The sequence below is a fragment of the Pecten maximus genome, chromosome 19, assembly GCF_902652985.1.
Source record: "Pecten maximus chromosome 19, xPecMax1.1, whole genome shotgun sequence".
Classification (NCBI taxonomy): Eukaryota; Metazoa; Mollusca; class Bivalvia; order Pectinida; family Pectinidae; genus Pecten; species Pecten maximus.
This window is the reverse complement of record NC_047033.1, coordinates 8,548,554-8,567,602: the sequence shown is the minus strand read 5'-3', so window position 1 is coordinate 8,567,602 and position 19,049 is coordinate 8,548,554. Positions and strand designations below refer to the sequence as shown.

Genomic DNA, 19,049 nt, shown 5'->3' with positions numbered 1-19,049 from the left:
TAATATTTCAAACAAAGCAGTACATAATGTGAATTATATGTTTTGCGTATATATGCAGCCTTTTTATTTTCCTTACAGAATCGTTGTATTGTATTTTTACGTGATGCATTAAAGGTTTTGAAGTATTATTTTATTTTTGAATTGATAAAAATCAAATATAAAAAAAATGAAATAAACAATAATTCAAGATTATAATGTTTAAATTATAAAGATGGCCAAGAATGGCCGATACAGTGGTGTTTATTTGATCTGAAATAAATAAAACAATCAATGCCAAATACAACGAATTGTAAGATGATTCTACAAGGCAAAGAAAGAATTATAAATCATCCAAGCTTTTAGTGTTTAATTACCTTATTACTCTATTAGCCACCTAAAGAAAACTGTCATGGTTATACGTCATTACCTTAATTATTTGATCTTGCGTATAGTATGTCTCTGGATATGACAGGATCTTTCTCGCACCACCTGATCTCACACGCCCACACACATACACACATATAAATGGTATTTAATGGTAGAGAAACCCCATGGCTTGATCTAAATATAGTATTGACGTTGGTAGCAGCACATGATGGACTTTCCGATCTTATCGTCTTAAACGATATCGTTGGGTTGAGACTTGACTATGATTTTGATCTGATTATGATAATTATTTATATAAGAATAAGTTCAAGGAAAAAAGCTGTTATAATTTTACATTTTTACATATTATCAATTAATATTTTAATTCTAGAACTGCCATCGTTTACCATTAGGGATCAATAAAATAAATATACCATTTACTACAGGGTATTATGAATTATAATTTATCATCGTTAATACACTTTCAATGACTTCATTTTTTTTTCTATTTGACATTAAAATTGATATAACGCTTAGAAAGAGCACATTAATAAAATACAAAAAAAACATTGGGAATCATTGTACGTAATACCATACTAAGTCACTTTCTATTGTGTAGAAATTATGTTGAGCTATTGTGAGTGTTATGTACTTTTCTCTGAACTTATGGTAGAGACGTGAACGTCATAGCACTGATTGAAATAAACCACCACCCAGAATGTATCACCAAGGTCGACCGACTTTATCATACACAAAACAACACTGTATTAAATATAAATATGCAACCAAAGGAACAAGCATAGATAACAATGTAGACATGAATGCCAGTGCTTATATAGGCTGTCTAAATGAGTCAGTGTTGATGTTGTCACGTACACAGTTGTTTCCTGCCGTAAGTATTTATTTCAGCATTGATGTCATTTTTTTCAATATAGTTCTCATACAGTTTGCAAACAAAACAAATTTTGTTTGCAAACTGTATGAGTCTGCGTAGCGGATTCTTACAGAAGTTTGCAAACAATATTTGTTTCATACCCCGATGAAACTAAAAAAAAAATGACATCAACGCTTATGATTATTTTTTGAAAATGATTTTCTTATTTAAAACATGTTTTATGTACAATTTTACTGGTTTTAAATGGGATTCTTTTTCTCAAATCAATACGCAACGTCAATTGTCGTATTGTGACGTCACATTTTTCACGCCATTCTCGGAATTTCTTTCATAGAAGAATGAAAAGAATTTTTCGACCAATCACATTTGAGTATTTACCATGAAAACAAAGAAAACATTAATCATCATGACATCAAGAAAATTGATGACGTCACAGCAGTGATAAGTGCAGTTTATATGTATTATATACGACATTGTAAAGCTGAGATATAAAACAAAATCTTGTTTAAAACATTTTCGTTTATGAAAAATGAGTTTTCCGAGAAAAATAACACTAAACCATTGATAACTAAATATCAAACATTAAAAAAGAATAAATAAATGATTGCACTATAGCTACCACATATACAATATATCATGTAATAGATGAAGTGTGGGAGAGCTTTAAAATGTTTGCTATGGTATTAATGCTTTAGATAACGCTTATATAAACTAGGAGGATGTCCTTACATTTCCGTTGGTGTGTATTTATAAATATTTTTACGCTTAAAAATCATGATATCATTAGCACTCCTAGCTAGTGTATGTAAGTACTGACTCGCGTTATCACACCAATTGGAGCTTTGTATCGTATTGAATGGTTCGTATTACTACATAAATTGTGGTAACATATTCGATTGACCTTATCACAAACACTGGCAACCTGTATCATATTGAACTGTTTGGTTCGCTTAATTCCTCAAATGATACGGAAATTGCATCGTAAACAGTTATCTTTGTAGAATCCTTAATCAACCATACTCCCAATATTCCGTTAAATCTCCATTTCCCTAAAATATTGCTTTGTATATTTATATTTTAGACGGACAGTGTATCTTAACGGGACACTCACTTTCTTATTGATACAAGTTCGTCTAAAATTCTGATCGGGTATTGAAATAGAACATACACAAACCCATTAGATGTTGAATTGGTACATGAACAATACTTGCAGTAGTAAACGCAGAATAGAAACTTGAAATTAAGCGATCACAGTTACGCTTTTTTCAGTATGGCAAGCCCTAAAATGATATTACTGCTGATTTATATACGCTAATCATATGAATAGTTTTTAATATCAGGAATGGTAGAAATCACAGAAGATAACTTTTCACAATTTTAAATAACTAACATGTTTCTCTATATGGAACAACCAACCAATTGAAAAGGGTATTTTTGAAACAGCCCCTGTGTATAGAAAGTTGAGCCAAGGATAAAATGTCTGGCAGCCACTGATTGGCCAGTATGTTATGAAGGGAGAAAATAGATATGTAGCCTGATATGTAACTATCAATAAGAAATGTTGATATACATTTCGTAAGTCCGATTGATTTTTTTTTCCAAAATTTCAGGTAATTATAATTAACAGGTAAACATTTAAGATTTTTGAGAATTTTTACTGCGAAACTCACCCATTTTTAAAATGGCTACCCTGGAGAAAATCTTAGCTGAAGGACCCAACTTTTTGTTTTGATTAGGTGTTATATCAGACCCTAAAATTTTGTTATAAACCATAATTGTCATATTGAGAATTCAAGAATTTGAATGAAATACTCCAAAACGTTAACACTAAAGTCTATGAGAAAACAATTGGTTGGTTGGTCCCTCTATGGTGGTTGTGATGTGGAACATTTTACATTCAAACACGTGCTTGACATTAAACACAGATTGAGACATCGTCAGACTGATGAAGTTCCTGGCAGTTCACGAACACGTTTCCGATTCTCAGATTATATTTACATAGTATAAAGTTTTTTATTATATGTAGCCATGCGATAGGCTAGAATATTTCCCCATGGTACTCGGAATAATCTTCTGGTTTGCTGCCCGATTACATTAAATAACCAGTATACTACCTAACAATAATGGCTTAAAAACGTGTTGCTGTTGAACTGTAATAATGGAAATGATGGATCTGCAATTTGTACATTACACAACATCATATCACCAGTGTTTTGGGCAGCAATTTTTTCATCGAGGTAGAACATGATTGTTTTAGTAATGTTTCCCCTCTTGATCCATACAAATGCATAAAAACAATTGACATGAGCACATGGAAATTAATTTTCTGAAACGAAGGTTTTTGCACGAACTAATAAGAGATATGAGTGATTAAAGACATTTTGATAGAGTTTTAAATGTAATATCTGTATCATTATTTTTGACGACAGGAAGCATTCTCATAGGCTGTGTATTTCAAAAGAATCAGAGGGAACTTGATACAGTCCATATATATCCTGGCCTATCCTAGTATGCAAAACATATTTTAAGACGATTTGAAGGCTGAACGAAGATTCAATAATGGTCAGTGTTACTAAATTCCCATCTATTTGTAGCCCTCTTAAACGTCTAAAAATGTGTCATTCACACTAGGATAAGTCGAAATACACAGACTGTTTGAAATATAACGCTCCTTCGGTGCATTCTCTTATTGTTGAGTTGTTGCCGTCTATTAACAATAATCCGCTCCTCTCGTGCGCTTGTGTAAACTAAATTTCATTTCGATCGCCTCCTATTCAAAACACATTACAGGTCAATAGATCGTTGCCCGTAGGCGGTTAATAGCACTTTCTCCGTAATCAAATCATTGCATGGCAGGTAATGAAACGCCTTCGACAAATATTCAGAATGTAAAAATTATTATCTTATAATGAGAGAAATTAAATCCATTAGGCTGCAGTAACAAACACATCGTTTATCTAACGATTCATATACATTGGTATTTAGTACGGTGGCTGATTTGTGCCATTTTGTCTTTTCCACTTTTCTCCACGAAAACACTAAATTTAACGAGCCTTTATTTTCGTCTTTTCGCCCCGAAAAAAAATGCTACATGTATTTTCAGCATGACCCTTGATCTCAGCCAATCAGTGCACCCCCGATGCGAGTTAACTTTTCGAAAAAATACCCATTTACTCATTCGGAACATCACGCCTCCGTCTGCCAAAGTAGGTGTCTAGTTTTAGAAATCGACGAGGGGTTCCGATTGATCTATTAACCTAACGCTTCCGAGGTATTCCGATGGCCGATAGCAACGGTATACAATATGGCTTCGCCCAATCTGGCATCACTGAGACCACCTCACTGATTGTATAGTTTAACAAACGTGTGGTGCTTATGTGGTTTTCTTTATAGCACGAGAGATAGACAGTGGAGGAAACAGCGACGTTAAAAGAAAATTTAGTTTGAAAGAGAATACCGTTTATATTGGCTGATATTTTAAACTCAAAGGTCATGCTGAGATGACCTCCTACGGGATATTGTTAGATCTTGTATTGCAGTGCGTCATAGAGGAGGGAAATATAAAGTGTAATTTGATTAGATTGTCGTCAATATCTCTTTGATTAGGAATATGACTTTGACAAAAAAACAATTGTAAGGTACATATGTTAAAAAAACCCACCGTTTTCTCTGAAAAAAAACAACATTTTTCACGCAATACACGTACTTTGACAGTACAAGTTTTTTTAGATAGTGTCTTAAGCAGTATTTTACAGAAAAAAAACATTACAGATAGTTTATGACGTTTTTTTGTGTCGTCTACCAAAGCTATATAAGATTGTTGACGCATTAAATCGTCTATATATGATTAATAAACACCTCTTCTACTCATTGTCATGGTTCATCCGCTACAGGAAGTTCTGGACAGACAGAGCCAGTTGATTAATGAAACAGCCCGGATGTCTGTCTGAGTGCTCGGTCACCATGATACGTCTAACATGATTGAAGACATTTTGAGGGTGATATCGATCATAGATGACCTAGATCAAATCGTGGATTTGGCGGGAGATATCCGTACTGTTGCCGCCCCATTGTGCCGAATCAATCTCAAGATATGTGCTCCATCTCCTTCTCTATAACGCGGATTTTTAGAGTACGTTACATTTCACATACAAAATAGCAAATCATACCGGGACATTTGTAAATAAATTACTAAACAGAAAAGCTCGTGTGTATATTAATTCCCTATTAACAACAGCGCTACCCAGCTGCTCAAGCAATTACTAAAGGTCAAACTCATACACCTTATATAGAAAGTCATTTAGCTACACTAGAGCGGCTATATAAAACATAGTGTCCTTGTAATATTAATGGTCATATATTACTTGAGAGTTTTAATTTACTTTCAAAGACAATATAGTCTGACCTAATTAGCAACCGGTGTAGTATAACGATATTTATTGATTAAGCTAAATTACTGAATGTAAGTGTTCTTATCCTTACCGAATATAACGATATGTACTTAAATTAGCGTAGTAAGTACATGGAATACACTGTTAATAAGATGTTAAATAATACCGTAAACCATCATGGATTTTTTTTTATCTTTTACAGTGTTGCCATACTGAAATGGCACACATAGAGACGGTAGTGTGACATCTCATTCGGTTGTATTATACTCACGACGGGAGGATCAATCCTTGTTGCAAATTTGAAAGCTAAACAATTAGCAGAGAGCAACAAAATACTAATTGATATACTTTGTATTGTCTCATCCATTAAGACTCTGCTACAGATCAGGATTGGATCAACATCAGGTAAACCTTTGGATTAATTAAAAGCCATTTTCATACCAGTATACCATTCCTGATTAATAAACTATTTATACGTATAAACTGACAATGAACAAAGCAAGGGTGAGAAAAAGACATTCGCGGTCGCAAATGGATTCACTTATTCGCTGATCCTTTTGCATTTTTGTTTCATTCCTATTGAGGATATTCTCCAGGAAATTATAATATATCTATATCTGAGTATAAACAGAACGTTAGAGCGCTAGAAATAGCTAAGAGCGAAGTATTAATATTATGGCAAGTAATTTGTTATGAAAACATTCCATACTAAATTTTACATAAACGGGCAGGAATTCCAATATAGAAGTATCGATCCGGACATGCTGGTTGGTAGAATGACACAGCTGACAGATAGCCTATTGGAAATTGTCACATCCCGCTGTCAAAACGTCTATCTGAGAATACTCAATTCATACAATGACATATGCCAAGAACTTGTTTCCGGGATAACCATACATCTTTATTTGCCCGTCCAAGTTTGTTTACAATGGATGTTATTCTACAACTGTTGCTTGACATCGAATAATTATTACTTGTCATCTAGATTTCTATGTTTATCTAATTTTCGGTTTTGCCGAATCCATATTGATTCCTACAATTATCAATGGCATGCGGAATTATTTTTCTGGAAATATGGAGATTTAGTACATGCTCGGAAGGCAATCCTGACAAGCAATGTATTTCACCAGACACCATGCATAGTATGCTGGTGTATTTTTTTTTATAAAGATTAAAAAATCCAGTGGGTTTAGGATAGTGAATTATCCTCTTCCTCCCCCTCCTCCTCCTCAACACCAACACAACAATTGTGAAGCTTAGTCACGGAGTTACTATGACGACCGATTCTACGTGGTGTAAGCATGTTCTATGTTTCCATATTTAGAAACCAGTGTAATTTGCAACCCCTATAGTTACACTGTGCCTATTCCGATTTCCTCCCAATTAAGAACTCTGTGCGTTATCATCAGAGACGACAACAATGATGACCATAAATGTAGAACTCACTACATATACTTATTAAGATTTATAGCAAAGCAATCTTGATATTACCTATCTGTGTCTTCAATATTTGTTTTGAATATGGCGTAGTAGTAGGTTCTTGTTAAACATTCGCCTGCCCGGATATAATTAGGAGACTCCACTATCTTCATCAATCATTTTCAAAGTTGGTTAACGTTAGTTCCTAACCATTTATCTGTTTACGGTAATCTATAGCTCTGAATATTTGATGTGGGTATGTTTTAGGTAAAAAGCTGAACATAGCAATTGATAACTTATGGGTTAGGAAGTAATTAGACATTGGCAAAAATATCTACTTTTAAAATTTAACGCGAAAAAGAATAGCTTCCCGGTCAGCTCTTTGATTTAGGATAACTTTGGATTCCTCCATCCATACACAGGGAGTAGAGGTTACTTAAGAAATAATCAACGATGATTCGTGTATTGTTGTGGGATATACAACGAGGACGAGGATATTTTGCAATTAAATTAATAACGAAGGCCGCAGGCCTGAGTTATTAATTAAAATTGCAAAATATCCGAGTCCGAGTTGTATATCCTGCAACAATACACGAGTCAAAGTTGATTATTTCTATTCTACCATGTACTGTTTAGTTCTGAGATCGACCTCTTTCTAATAGAAAAGCAGCAAAGAAACCCCGAGAAAACCTTGCAATTTATTTCTTGAGTATTGCATTATTTGTTAATGAAATATACAGGCAATACAGTACTACGATCAAGAGCATCTATCATATGGCATTGATTTTGAAAATTAAAAAAAAAAATTAAAAAAAAAAAAAAGGGCCCTCCGTAGGATTCGAACTCGCATCGTGATAAAAATTTACTGAAAGACTAACCCATTAGCCCACTCGGCTAAATTAACCTTTTGTAAACTGGTAAATATTAGATATATAAAATTGTAACAGCCGTGACTCACGACCGTGTATTATTGGCACGAGCGTGGGTTATTGGAAAATAATACATGGTTTTAAACCAATCAAAACTGGCGTTGCATAGCAAACATGGTAGAATAATCGGTATCGGAAATTTAACTCCTTGCATCAAAGATTCATGAAATGCATGCAACATAATCACTTGTATATTTTATGTTTCAGCCTTAAGATTGCCCTTCTAGATTTGAACATTAAATTTTTCTTTTTGATGCATGCATTTTTTCTTAATTGTCTCCAGGATTGATCATTGCATGACCAAAGACTAAAAACAACAATAGAAATAATGTCATTTAAAAGAACATACAATGTTGTAATGAAACATATGTTTGAATAAGTTCTAAATCTTCTTTCGACTTGATGCTATTTCTGAAAGTGATCAGTTCAACATAGATGGACGATACAGACATATAGATCAAACAAAAGATAGTTTTTGGTTGATGTTCTACAACGACAAATTCCATCTCCAACCTTTTGGATGTCAAATAGACGAATTGTGATTATATTATTCATTACAGGGATGACGGCACATTGATATAATCTGCCAAGGCAAGCTACATTTTTTTTCTCATGTCAATTAGTTTGCACATGACCCTGATTGTCACAAGGACGTTGATGCAATTCATTTTTTCTTCCTATGTATGTATGTATGTATGTATATGTATGTATGTATGTATGGATGTATGTATGTATGTATGTATGTATGTATGTATGTATGTATGTATGCATGTATGTATGTACGGCTACCATTATTAGTTTTTTTCAATGTGTGAAAAGAAAGAGGAAAAACCTTGTTTTAATTCCGCAATTGTTATCACAATTTCTAAAAGGGCAGCACGTGCAATCAGTCATACCTCAGGGAATGTATATGGTTACCGTTACAATGACACAAATCGATGAATATTTGGATGGAGGAGGTATTGAATTTGAATGTCCCCGAGAAAATGTTCCCGCAGGTAATCAGTAATATTTGGGTTTATCTCGTTTAATCTACCATACATAATATCGGCTTGACAGTTCAATACAACCTTGTCAGGATGTTTCAATTATATGAAGAATGGTTATTTCTCCAAAGTATTCACACAGGAGACAAGACACAAACTCGCACAACAAAGAATGACAGTTCAAAGATAGCAGCACATTACATTGAGACATTTCCCCTAAAGGCTTATAATCTGTTCTCCTCTTGAGGGTTTGATTTCTGATATTCAGCAGGAGAGGTAGGTTTATTGAATTTTTAAATCTAAGGTTTCATGATGGTTTGTCAATTCAATAAGTATTCTCGTAAAATTGCGGACCATGGTGCCTATGAGGTTAATGATTCTGCTTCCTTATCTTCTAAATTTGATAATGAATACTTTCCTCTATCTATATAAAGTCGTTGTTTCCTTAACAATAGCACACCATCCTCACATCTATATCTGTATGTGGACGTTCCTTACCTACTAAAGGGAGCGGAAACCATGCAGGCATAAATCGCGTTGTCAATAATAGTAACCCGCTGGTTGTGTTGTCCAGTCTGCTCTCTGCGATACACCCCTAGGTAATCATATCCGTAATCGTAAGACATATACATTTCTTTGAACTAGTAGCGAGTACGGATGCACATAACAAAAGGGACAGGCAAACTGGTGACATTAATTCCGGTATATGTTGATGGGATTATTTGTCATCTGTTAGTCCCGCAAATGTTCATAAAATTTCAAATTATAAAGCGATTGTATACCATTTGTTCTTATGGCATTGTAGCATTTGAAGCAGCAAGCATGTCAATGTCAATTTCAGGTCAAGAAAAGGTCATTGAAACACCGTGGAGTTATGCATTGAGAAGATACGCACGACTTGTATGATGTCCCATACTTACATTTTGTACTAAAGGTGACCTTATCTTCAGAGACATATAACCAATACAGAATACATGTGTGGACATTTGCTTCGAAACAATCTTCAGTGTTCAGACTTTTTTTTTTACGATATGTCAATTTCTAGAGATATGTCAATGTTTCTTCACCCATTGTAAAAACACGGTGAATTTGCCTTGGTTACCATTGAACTTCTCATTATGAGTTGTGATGTGGTCAGACATGCATATAGTCCATAGAGAAAAGTACACAATTACGACCATCATGGACATAATAAGTTCATCATCGTAAAATGTGACAAAGGCCGTGACCGATGCACGTGATTCATACTTTCAATCTGGCAAGGAGGACTATAAATCATAATAAGAAAAGGTTCCAGGACGCAAAATGTTGCTTTTGTGAGAACACAACGTAGGCAAGCGTCCACCATAAACTGATATTTATATACGACAACATGTTCAGTTTGCTGTTTACATGATCTTTTAAACGTTTATTTACTTTTTCAAAAAATCATCATGACGTCATATTGCACACATAACTCATACCAATATATTGATTGTGGAATCTCAGCAGAATTGAGGATATTCTATTTATGAGATTTTAAAGTACTAAATTGGTCTACAGTCCCCATAGAAGTTCTCCAGAGTGTAGACCGTCCACCCTCCACACTATATATGTAACCGATAGTTTAAACAGGTATACGAGGAACTCAGTAATTCAGCTTAGGAAAATAGTTTATCCATCATAACTGTCAGCGCGTGTCATATTCCGAGCCGCCTTTGATATCATGACTCAATTTACGGAATATGATATTACGAACAGAGTCGCACAGAGTAATGATTCGTAATTTGCACTTTTTAATCCTACGGTCAGACATTCCAGATAAGATAGCCGGAGGGAATCATTACCTTTCCAGACACTTGTTATGGTGTAGAAACAGAAAAAAGTATGCTAAATTAAGGAAAACACTGATTTAATATGCAGCAATGTTCCTCTTGGATGAAATGCAATTTCTAGTACCGTATATGGGGTTAGATAAAAGAGTCGTTTCACTGTCAGGAAGATAATTATATTTGCATCAATGTGATCATAAAAAAGATCTATTTGGTATCGATTTGTCTGAATAAGCATACCTTAATAGATGTGAGTCTGTCTCATGTCTCTGGCAAGATATGTATAGAGTACTTGCTTATAAAAATGTTTGTATAAATTGTCTATATATGGGTGTAGGCATAGCTGATACTAGTGTATTACATATATATGTTTCTGGATACATTTTGTATATCTGTCTATATATGCGTGTAGGTAAAGGTGATGAATATGCATAACATATATATTGTAATATTAATTGTTAATGTAATTGTTTTATAAGTAAAGCATGTTGGGCAATGTATTTATATGGATTTGTATATTTTATTTCATGTAAAAAATGTTGATAATCATTGTGCAATATTCAATCTACCTTAAAAAAGCCATAACAATATTGACGTTTACCTGCCACAAACGTTTGACGAGGGTGTCATTCTGTGGTCTGAGATAATGTAATGTAGTAGTGTGTCATGATTTGGAGTGAGGCCAGCGATAGCACTATTGATGTATGACGCTAACGCTTGTCGAGTGTGTCGTGTTATGGTGTGAGTTTAGCCGTTCAATTATTAACACCAGCTCCGATTTTTTTTTCGATTGTCTAATACTATTGTGAGATAAGCTATAACATTTTTGACGTAGGCCACTTATGTTTGTCAAGTGTGTCATATTTTTGAAGTAAGTCGCTTATGTTTGTCGAGTGTGTCGTTCTATGTTGTGAGATTAGTCGTTATATTAATTACGTAAGCTGCCCTTGCTTGCCGGGTGTGCAATGCTATGGTGTGTGATTAGCTATAAGACTTTTAACGTAACCTGCTAACGTTTGCCGAGTGTGTCATGCTTTGATGAAATTTTAGCCATGATATAAATGACGTAATCCTTTAGCGCTTGCCAAGTGTACCATGCTTTGGTGTGAGATTAGCTATAACACTATTGACGTTAGCCGCTAAGGATTGCAGAATGTGTCAAACTGTGGTGTGACTTTAGCCATATTAGTAATGACGTAAACCGCTAACGCTTGCCAAGTGTGTCATGTTATTGTGAGATTAGCTATAAGACAAGTAACGTAAACCGCTAACGTTTGCAAAGTGTGTCATGCTATGGTGTGAGTTAAGCCAAAACATATTGACGTTAGCTGCTAACGATTGCATAGTGTAGCATGCTTTGATGTGATTGAACTAAAACATTATTGACTAAGCTGCTAACGTTTGCCAAGTGCGTCATGCTTTGATGTGATTGAACTAAAACATTATTGACGTAAGCTGCTAACGTTTGCCAAGTGCGTCATGCTGTGATGTGATTGAACTAAAACATTATTAACGTAAGCTGCTAACGTTTGCCAAGTGTGTCATGCTTTGATGTGATTCAACTAAAACATTATTGACGTAAGCTGCTAACGTTTGCCAAGTGCGTCATGCTTTGGCGTGATTTTAGCTATGATATTAATGACGTACGAATTTATTTAATGAAGAATATAATACATCACTAGATGTGACGTTTCGGTGCCGATTGATCAATTTTCAGTCTCGTTGATATCCTAAACAATATTTCACATTTTGGGGAAAGTAACAATGTATTTTTGTTAGGTCACGACTGCATAATCCTACAAACTCTCATATAATATTTCATGTTCTGGTCAAGCCCATTAAACATGGTTTACAAAACTGTTTCGCCTGCTCTATCTGTCCGTGTCAAAATAAACTAAACACCTATAGTTTTATCAACGTATGCTCAACACTCTTTTTGACCAGGCTGGAAACGCGCGAGGGATCATATATTAAAAAGAAACCAGAGCATCTGAGCAAAACCAACGTGACCTCCATTCACTTCACGTTTGATCGGTGAAAGACTAGTATGTTACTACTGTGTCCGCCCCTCTACCAACATGTCCGTGCTAATCTAAAAAGTGATTGTATGTAAGTGATTACATTTGCTGACCTCGAATATCAGCCTGTCATAAGGAAGAGAGCAGGTTTATAATGAACTTTACATTATGAAAATGACCTAGTGTTGATCTGCCTTTGCACTGCATAGGTAAGAACAATCCAGGCAAAACATTTGAGATACGAGTCGGGCTTACTCTTTACGAAACCTGCAAGGGCAGAGAATTAAAATTATTGCTATAGGCCTAGACGACAAGAAATTTTCCGCATTTAACCAATATCTGTCCGAATCATACTCTAACGGACTTCATGTTTGTCAGCTTGGGATCCTAGAAGGCGACAGCGTTACTAGAGAAATAAAACAGCCTAATTGAAACGGTCATGAAAACCCCGCATGGAGGGAAATGAAAGCTTAGACCAGAATTCTTTGTGACATTTAGGTCGAGTGCCTGTAGTGTAATCCAATGGTGAATATTATTTATCAAATAAATCAGAAATTCACTCATGTTGACGATTACTAATCTACAATGCATCAAATTTATCTGTAATGTAGACTCGAAATATGCTCATTACTTCTGACTGCATTTACGCTGTATTATCTATAAACGGCCAGATTTATAATCTAATATGTACGTTATTATCAGTTCTTCTAGCTTTTAGGACAAAGACGTGTGTTGACAGTTAAGATCGACTGAAAGGTAGCCTAAAGGATTGGGCGGCGATGCCAGTCAGGATTGACAGTATCGGTTCTAGCATTAATTTTGAAGGGCATGCATGTCATCGATAAGCGGAAAAAAGGCTTTTCCTTAAATTGTCGCAATACGAATTTCTAAAATAAAAAATTGAAAATTTCTAAATTTATTGAATCATGATTTAGTAATACCGTTAAGATATTGATATTTCTTTTGACATATTTTGAGTGTTTTCGCCTTCTTTATGATTCACAACACAGGCTCTGAAGCATCAGCTGTTCAGTTCAACAATTTAGGCTCTATGTATCAGAATTTATGTTCTGTTCCCAATAATACTATTGTTAAATTCAATGTGTTAAAAGTTTCCAATCTGTATGGCAATATTAAATGACTATCATCTAGTACTTCATCTACCTTTCAATCTTTAATCATTGCTATGTATCGGCGTGTTTCAATATAGTCATCATAATTTCCAACATTCTCTCTATCGCACGACTCATCCTTCTGACCCCTTCGTCAGTCCATAATAACATCGCTATGGTCCTGAATATTAAGTGGGGGTAAAGTGTTATGCTGGATTTTGCCGTCGCATTTGATTTCTATACCCAAGCTGTACTAATGTCTAGATTTCTCATATAAGGTGACCTGTGATCCGCTATATGGTGTATCCCGTAATGCTCGATTGACATACTAGGAATATGCGATCTACTACTCCGTCGGTTAGCAATTGAGAAATCAGTGGTCGATGGCAGACTACTCAAAACATTTAGCATCTATTCGAAAAAAAAACATGTTTATCGTTCGCTAGCATTCATATAATACACTGATGTTTGACATGGCTACCAAACCCAACTGAACTGTGAAAGGAATATCAAATCAGAAGTATGGCCAGGGAGTCGTGAGCAAGACGATTCTCTGTGAATCGCCATCACAAAAATACTCATCGATAAAAAGTATATGACCTGGTTCAGACAATAACGCGACAGAGTCGACAGAGATATGTTTTGCAATGGTTACTAATGTACTTGTATGGAATAAATTAATCTTCTATAATGTCAGAGCCGTATTATGATCATCGTCCATTTAATAGAAGCACGCATGGTTGTAATTAAATCTTAAACTGTTTACGTCAGCATTCTAGACATGCAAGTGCAGTTGTCGTGTTAAATCAAATCACATCATAAAAACTAAAACTAAGGAAATGACGAAAAACAGCTGTATGTTGGAATCTTAGCACGTGCGTCAACTGACCTACTTCTCAGTGAAACTGCTTTGAAAGGCATATTTAGAATATTGGTGTACCATTTCATTTCGGAATGCCTGTTTTGATGACTGTTGCAGGATAAATAGAATACATAGTCAGTGTCTTAAAATATATGCAGTATTTTTACCTCGGAACCGAAAGACGAACGTGGCTTGCCAAGGGTCGCTACTTTTATCTGTCCTTACCTTTGCCAAAATACGGCTCGTATTTTAAGACAAAACAACAATGTTTTCTTTATAAATGCATAACTACGTGTACCGTTCGTTAGTTAGTAAGGACGTGTCCCCTGATCACTTTAAACAAATGTATTTCCCTAAACGTTCAACAACGCAGGTTTTGGAAGAATACATAGTGTCTAAGAAAACAGTTTGATAACTCTTTTTTCAGCGTTTTTCAACAGGATCTCGATAGAAAATGTAATACATAGAGGATATCTAACAGTGTCTTCTGTAATACCAAATATATTTCACGAGTGGGGCTAATATTTTGATATTTTTCACGAGTGCGCAGCACGAGTGAAAAATATCAAAATATTAGCCACACGAGTGAAATTTATTTGGTATTACTGAAGACACTGTTAGATATTCTGTTTATTACATTTTTTATCAACGAAAAACCTACCCCGTATGCTAACTAGGCCTAATATAAACAAAAAAAGTAGTTCCCCCTGTCCAGGTGCTGACATATATGTCGGGCTTTCTGATTGGTCAATTATTTTGGTATTTTCTAATCATTAAATTGATTGGTCATATCAGCAAAAGTGATATTTTTCACTAGTGAAAAATATCACTTTTATAGAATGAATAATTTTTGATATTTCACTGGTAAAAATGTAATAAAATCTGTTTTGAATATTTGACATCTAGATATGATTTTATTTAGGTTCCTTTGGAAAAGGGAACAAATGCATGGCTTTTGAATACTGCCTTGTCGAGGTTGACAAATAGCTTGCGGAATTCTAACGTCATTGAAATCTATAGGATTCTGGAGGTAGTACCTTGCGCTTATTGTGTTGTATTCATCTTAACCTTTGCACGATAATTAGGGTCATTTAGCCGGAAGATTGTTCGGAACGTCCTATTCTGACTTGAACCAACGTCAGTGTACGTAGCGTACACAAACATTATATAATATTCCCACTCATCCCCGAAGTAATGAAATATATAATGGTTAATCTTTATCAACCTATTGTAAAATATGTTCAAACTGCACACGCCTGTTCCTGCATCCGTCTTATTAAGAATTGTTACCTGCTAAGTGCAACATGAATGTCGTTAAGAGCATTACAATATCAGTTTAACGAGCCTTAATAGTGTGAAACCGACACCGACATAGATTTCGTAACAAGCTGATGTTCCACGGAGGTTCGGAAAATACTTATTGAAACGACGTTTAAATGAAATCTTCTAGCTTCTATAAAGGAACAATAGGCTGTAATGGGTTGCTGGAAAACATATGAATCATAGCTAACTCCGTATTGTCGATGTGGCCTCATTACATAGATTAAACAACTTAACTTAACAACAATTGATACAAAAGTGTTATCATCTTCTATTAGACAGTATTGTTTGCCCAAATGGAAGCGTGCAAGTGGGTCATTCTTAAAGACGAGGGATCTAAGAGGTCATTAACATTGAATAATATCGCATATGTAAAGTTAAGATTTTACAAATGAAATATAAACACAAGCGTGTTATTTGATTAACATGACAGTTATATCATAGGACAACATATATTTTGATAAATATTAGGCCTGTTATTCAGTGAATTCAGTCTTGTAACATAATATTATGTTGTAATACAATACACCTTGAACGTTTTTCATCGATCAGTAATATATCAATTATGACGTCATATGTGGATAGTGATATCATACTTCATGAATCCTACTATATTGCACAACATAATGACAACCTTCGTATTATTTTGCCCTTCACATCTTTAAATCTCATATGAAATGAAACTTCATTTAAAATTATTTATATATTGATAACGTCTTAAGAAGTTCTTACCGAAAATTTAACAGCTGAAAGGCATGGTGAGCAGAACAAGGTTCAGTTTCAGCGACACTGTCTAGTCAGGGTTCAGAACGGTTAGCCTTCCTCAAAGGGGTGAGCGCTCAATTAAAAGTAAGGAGGTGTTAAGTGAGACATTACGAAAGATGAACTCAAGACATGGAACCTATGTATTTATTGCTTTGTAGAAAAAAAAATAAAATAAACGCCTCTACATAGCTTATGACCAGCCTCTATTTTCAAATGAAGCCAAAGAGTTGCCATGATGTCGACGAGGATTATGAGGTTTATGGTTGAAGAGCTGAATCAACCGAACACACTGAAACATTATTTATTACACAGCGTCTGATATATCCATTATTTTCATATCACAGTAACTTATGAGGTTTACATCAATATTTATCTTTGTGGTAATAATCAATACCCAAGTCAATTGGATTATATTCTATTTAAGACAAACGAAACCATAGAACCAAGAAAAGCTTGTGCTTTTAACTCCATAAATCCCTTCCCGCAAAATCCCTGGGCAAAGATCCGACAAATGTAACCCCTTGTCTTTCCATTCACTGATCATTCCAATAACCCTCTGGGGCAACTTATCACTATTCCTTTTTCAAGATACGGTTCCATCCACTAGAATAAAATCCAGCTTCCTCCCTGACCACACAAGAACACTGACTTAAATTTGTTTTGAGTTACGATGGTTTTGAATTATCTTACGACATATGTCATGTTGTTTTACAATATCCTGATAAATTTGGTTGATGCTATCAAAATATGAAATATATCTGTTTATATTTCACAAATCGTATTACAACGCAAGGATATTAATCAATAAAGACAAATATTCATCTTACTCAAAAATAGTACAAGACACATACAGGTAATAATAAAACTAGGTGGCCCAAGTTTATCAGTTCTCTGTTAGAAAATTGTGATGATGTAGGCTATGACACTCAGAAAAAATATATATGAATAGTTTTCGATGATACATAGCATTTGAATTCACGGGCACGCGAGTCTGTTATCCATGATGCTATGTGAATCATTAAAACATATGATGGTAGTAGAGCCGGGTGGTAAAACAACATGTTAGAAACAATTGATATACAATTTTTGACAAATCACATCATGTCTACACGTTGATTCTATTTTAGATGATGATATTGGTCAGAGCTTTGATACAAAAGGTCTTGAGCCACAGACAAAGCGTATGGAAGCCCTCTCGTTATAGTCATAAGCATGCACATTACAAACTTACTGATCAATTAAACAACAAATATATTGAATATTAAGCATTATTTTTATGACTAACATACACACTAAGATAAAAGGTAAGAAGACGTGATAGCATTTATAATCATATTTCAACTAGTGGCTAAATGGTATGCACAGATCAATGGACATTTACTATTCTGCGAAGATGACTTCTTAAACAAAATAAATGGAAACAATCTAACCCATGCATATTGTTAGTATACATATAATATATAACTGTATTGTATTAGTTTGATACAGCTTATTAGAAACGCCAGCGCCAGTAATGAATATCTGAGTCATCTCCAGGATGATTTCCATGCCCCATCATCTTGTATTCTCAATTTATTGACGGTTATATATCTTATCAACTTCTCCTACATTGTGAATACTTGTTCATGTCCTCGAAGACTGAAATCACTAGTGTGTTTTGTAGAATGTTTTATATTTCCTTTAGCAGTGTTTCGCTTAATTCGGAATTTATGACATTATTAACATTGAGATAACTTTTTGTCCTCACATGTCATGTTAAGATTATGTTGTCAATAAATTGATCCACAGAGGTTACCGCGAGTGTTAAAAAAATATCAGTTCACAATAATGAAATGTAATCTAATAATTAGGAGATTAATGCACTCTCTATTGTGTAGTGAAGTAGTTGCTGACGCCAAGGGCTCTACTCACTACTTCGTTTGCGAGTCTAATAATGTGTGTAAGATTTCAACAATATCGAAAGAGTGATTTAATCAAACAGACAAACAAATCTAATTTACAAATCTTATCTGTTTGAAAAGTTTATAGCTTCTCAGGTTTCACAATCATAAATCAACTTATATGAGTTCAGCGAGCCATATATTTTTCTGTCGGTGGAACAATGTTTGGAAAAACCTTGATTTGATTTCAATACGCATGTGGGTTAATGTTGCGTCCAATTTCGTTGCTCATTAGTGTATTCATGTAAAATATACA

The 19,049-nt window shown here is 34.6% G+C and overlaps 1 protein-coding gene across 1 annotated transcript in view; it reads left to right on the top strand.

The window, feature by feature from the left end:
- The first annotated feature begins 8,904 nt into the window (after positions 1–8,904).
- Positions 8,905–19,049, top strand: part of LOC117318102 — a 36,152-nt gene continuing 26,007 nt past the window's right edge. The window contains exon 1 of the mRNA XM_033873103.1: positions 8,905–8,977. Coding sequence (XP_033728994.1) covers positions 8,905–8,977 — 73 coding nt within the window. The remainder of the gene's footprint in view (positions 8,978–19,049) is intronic.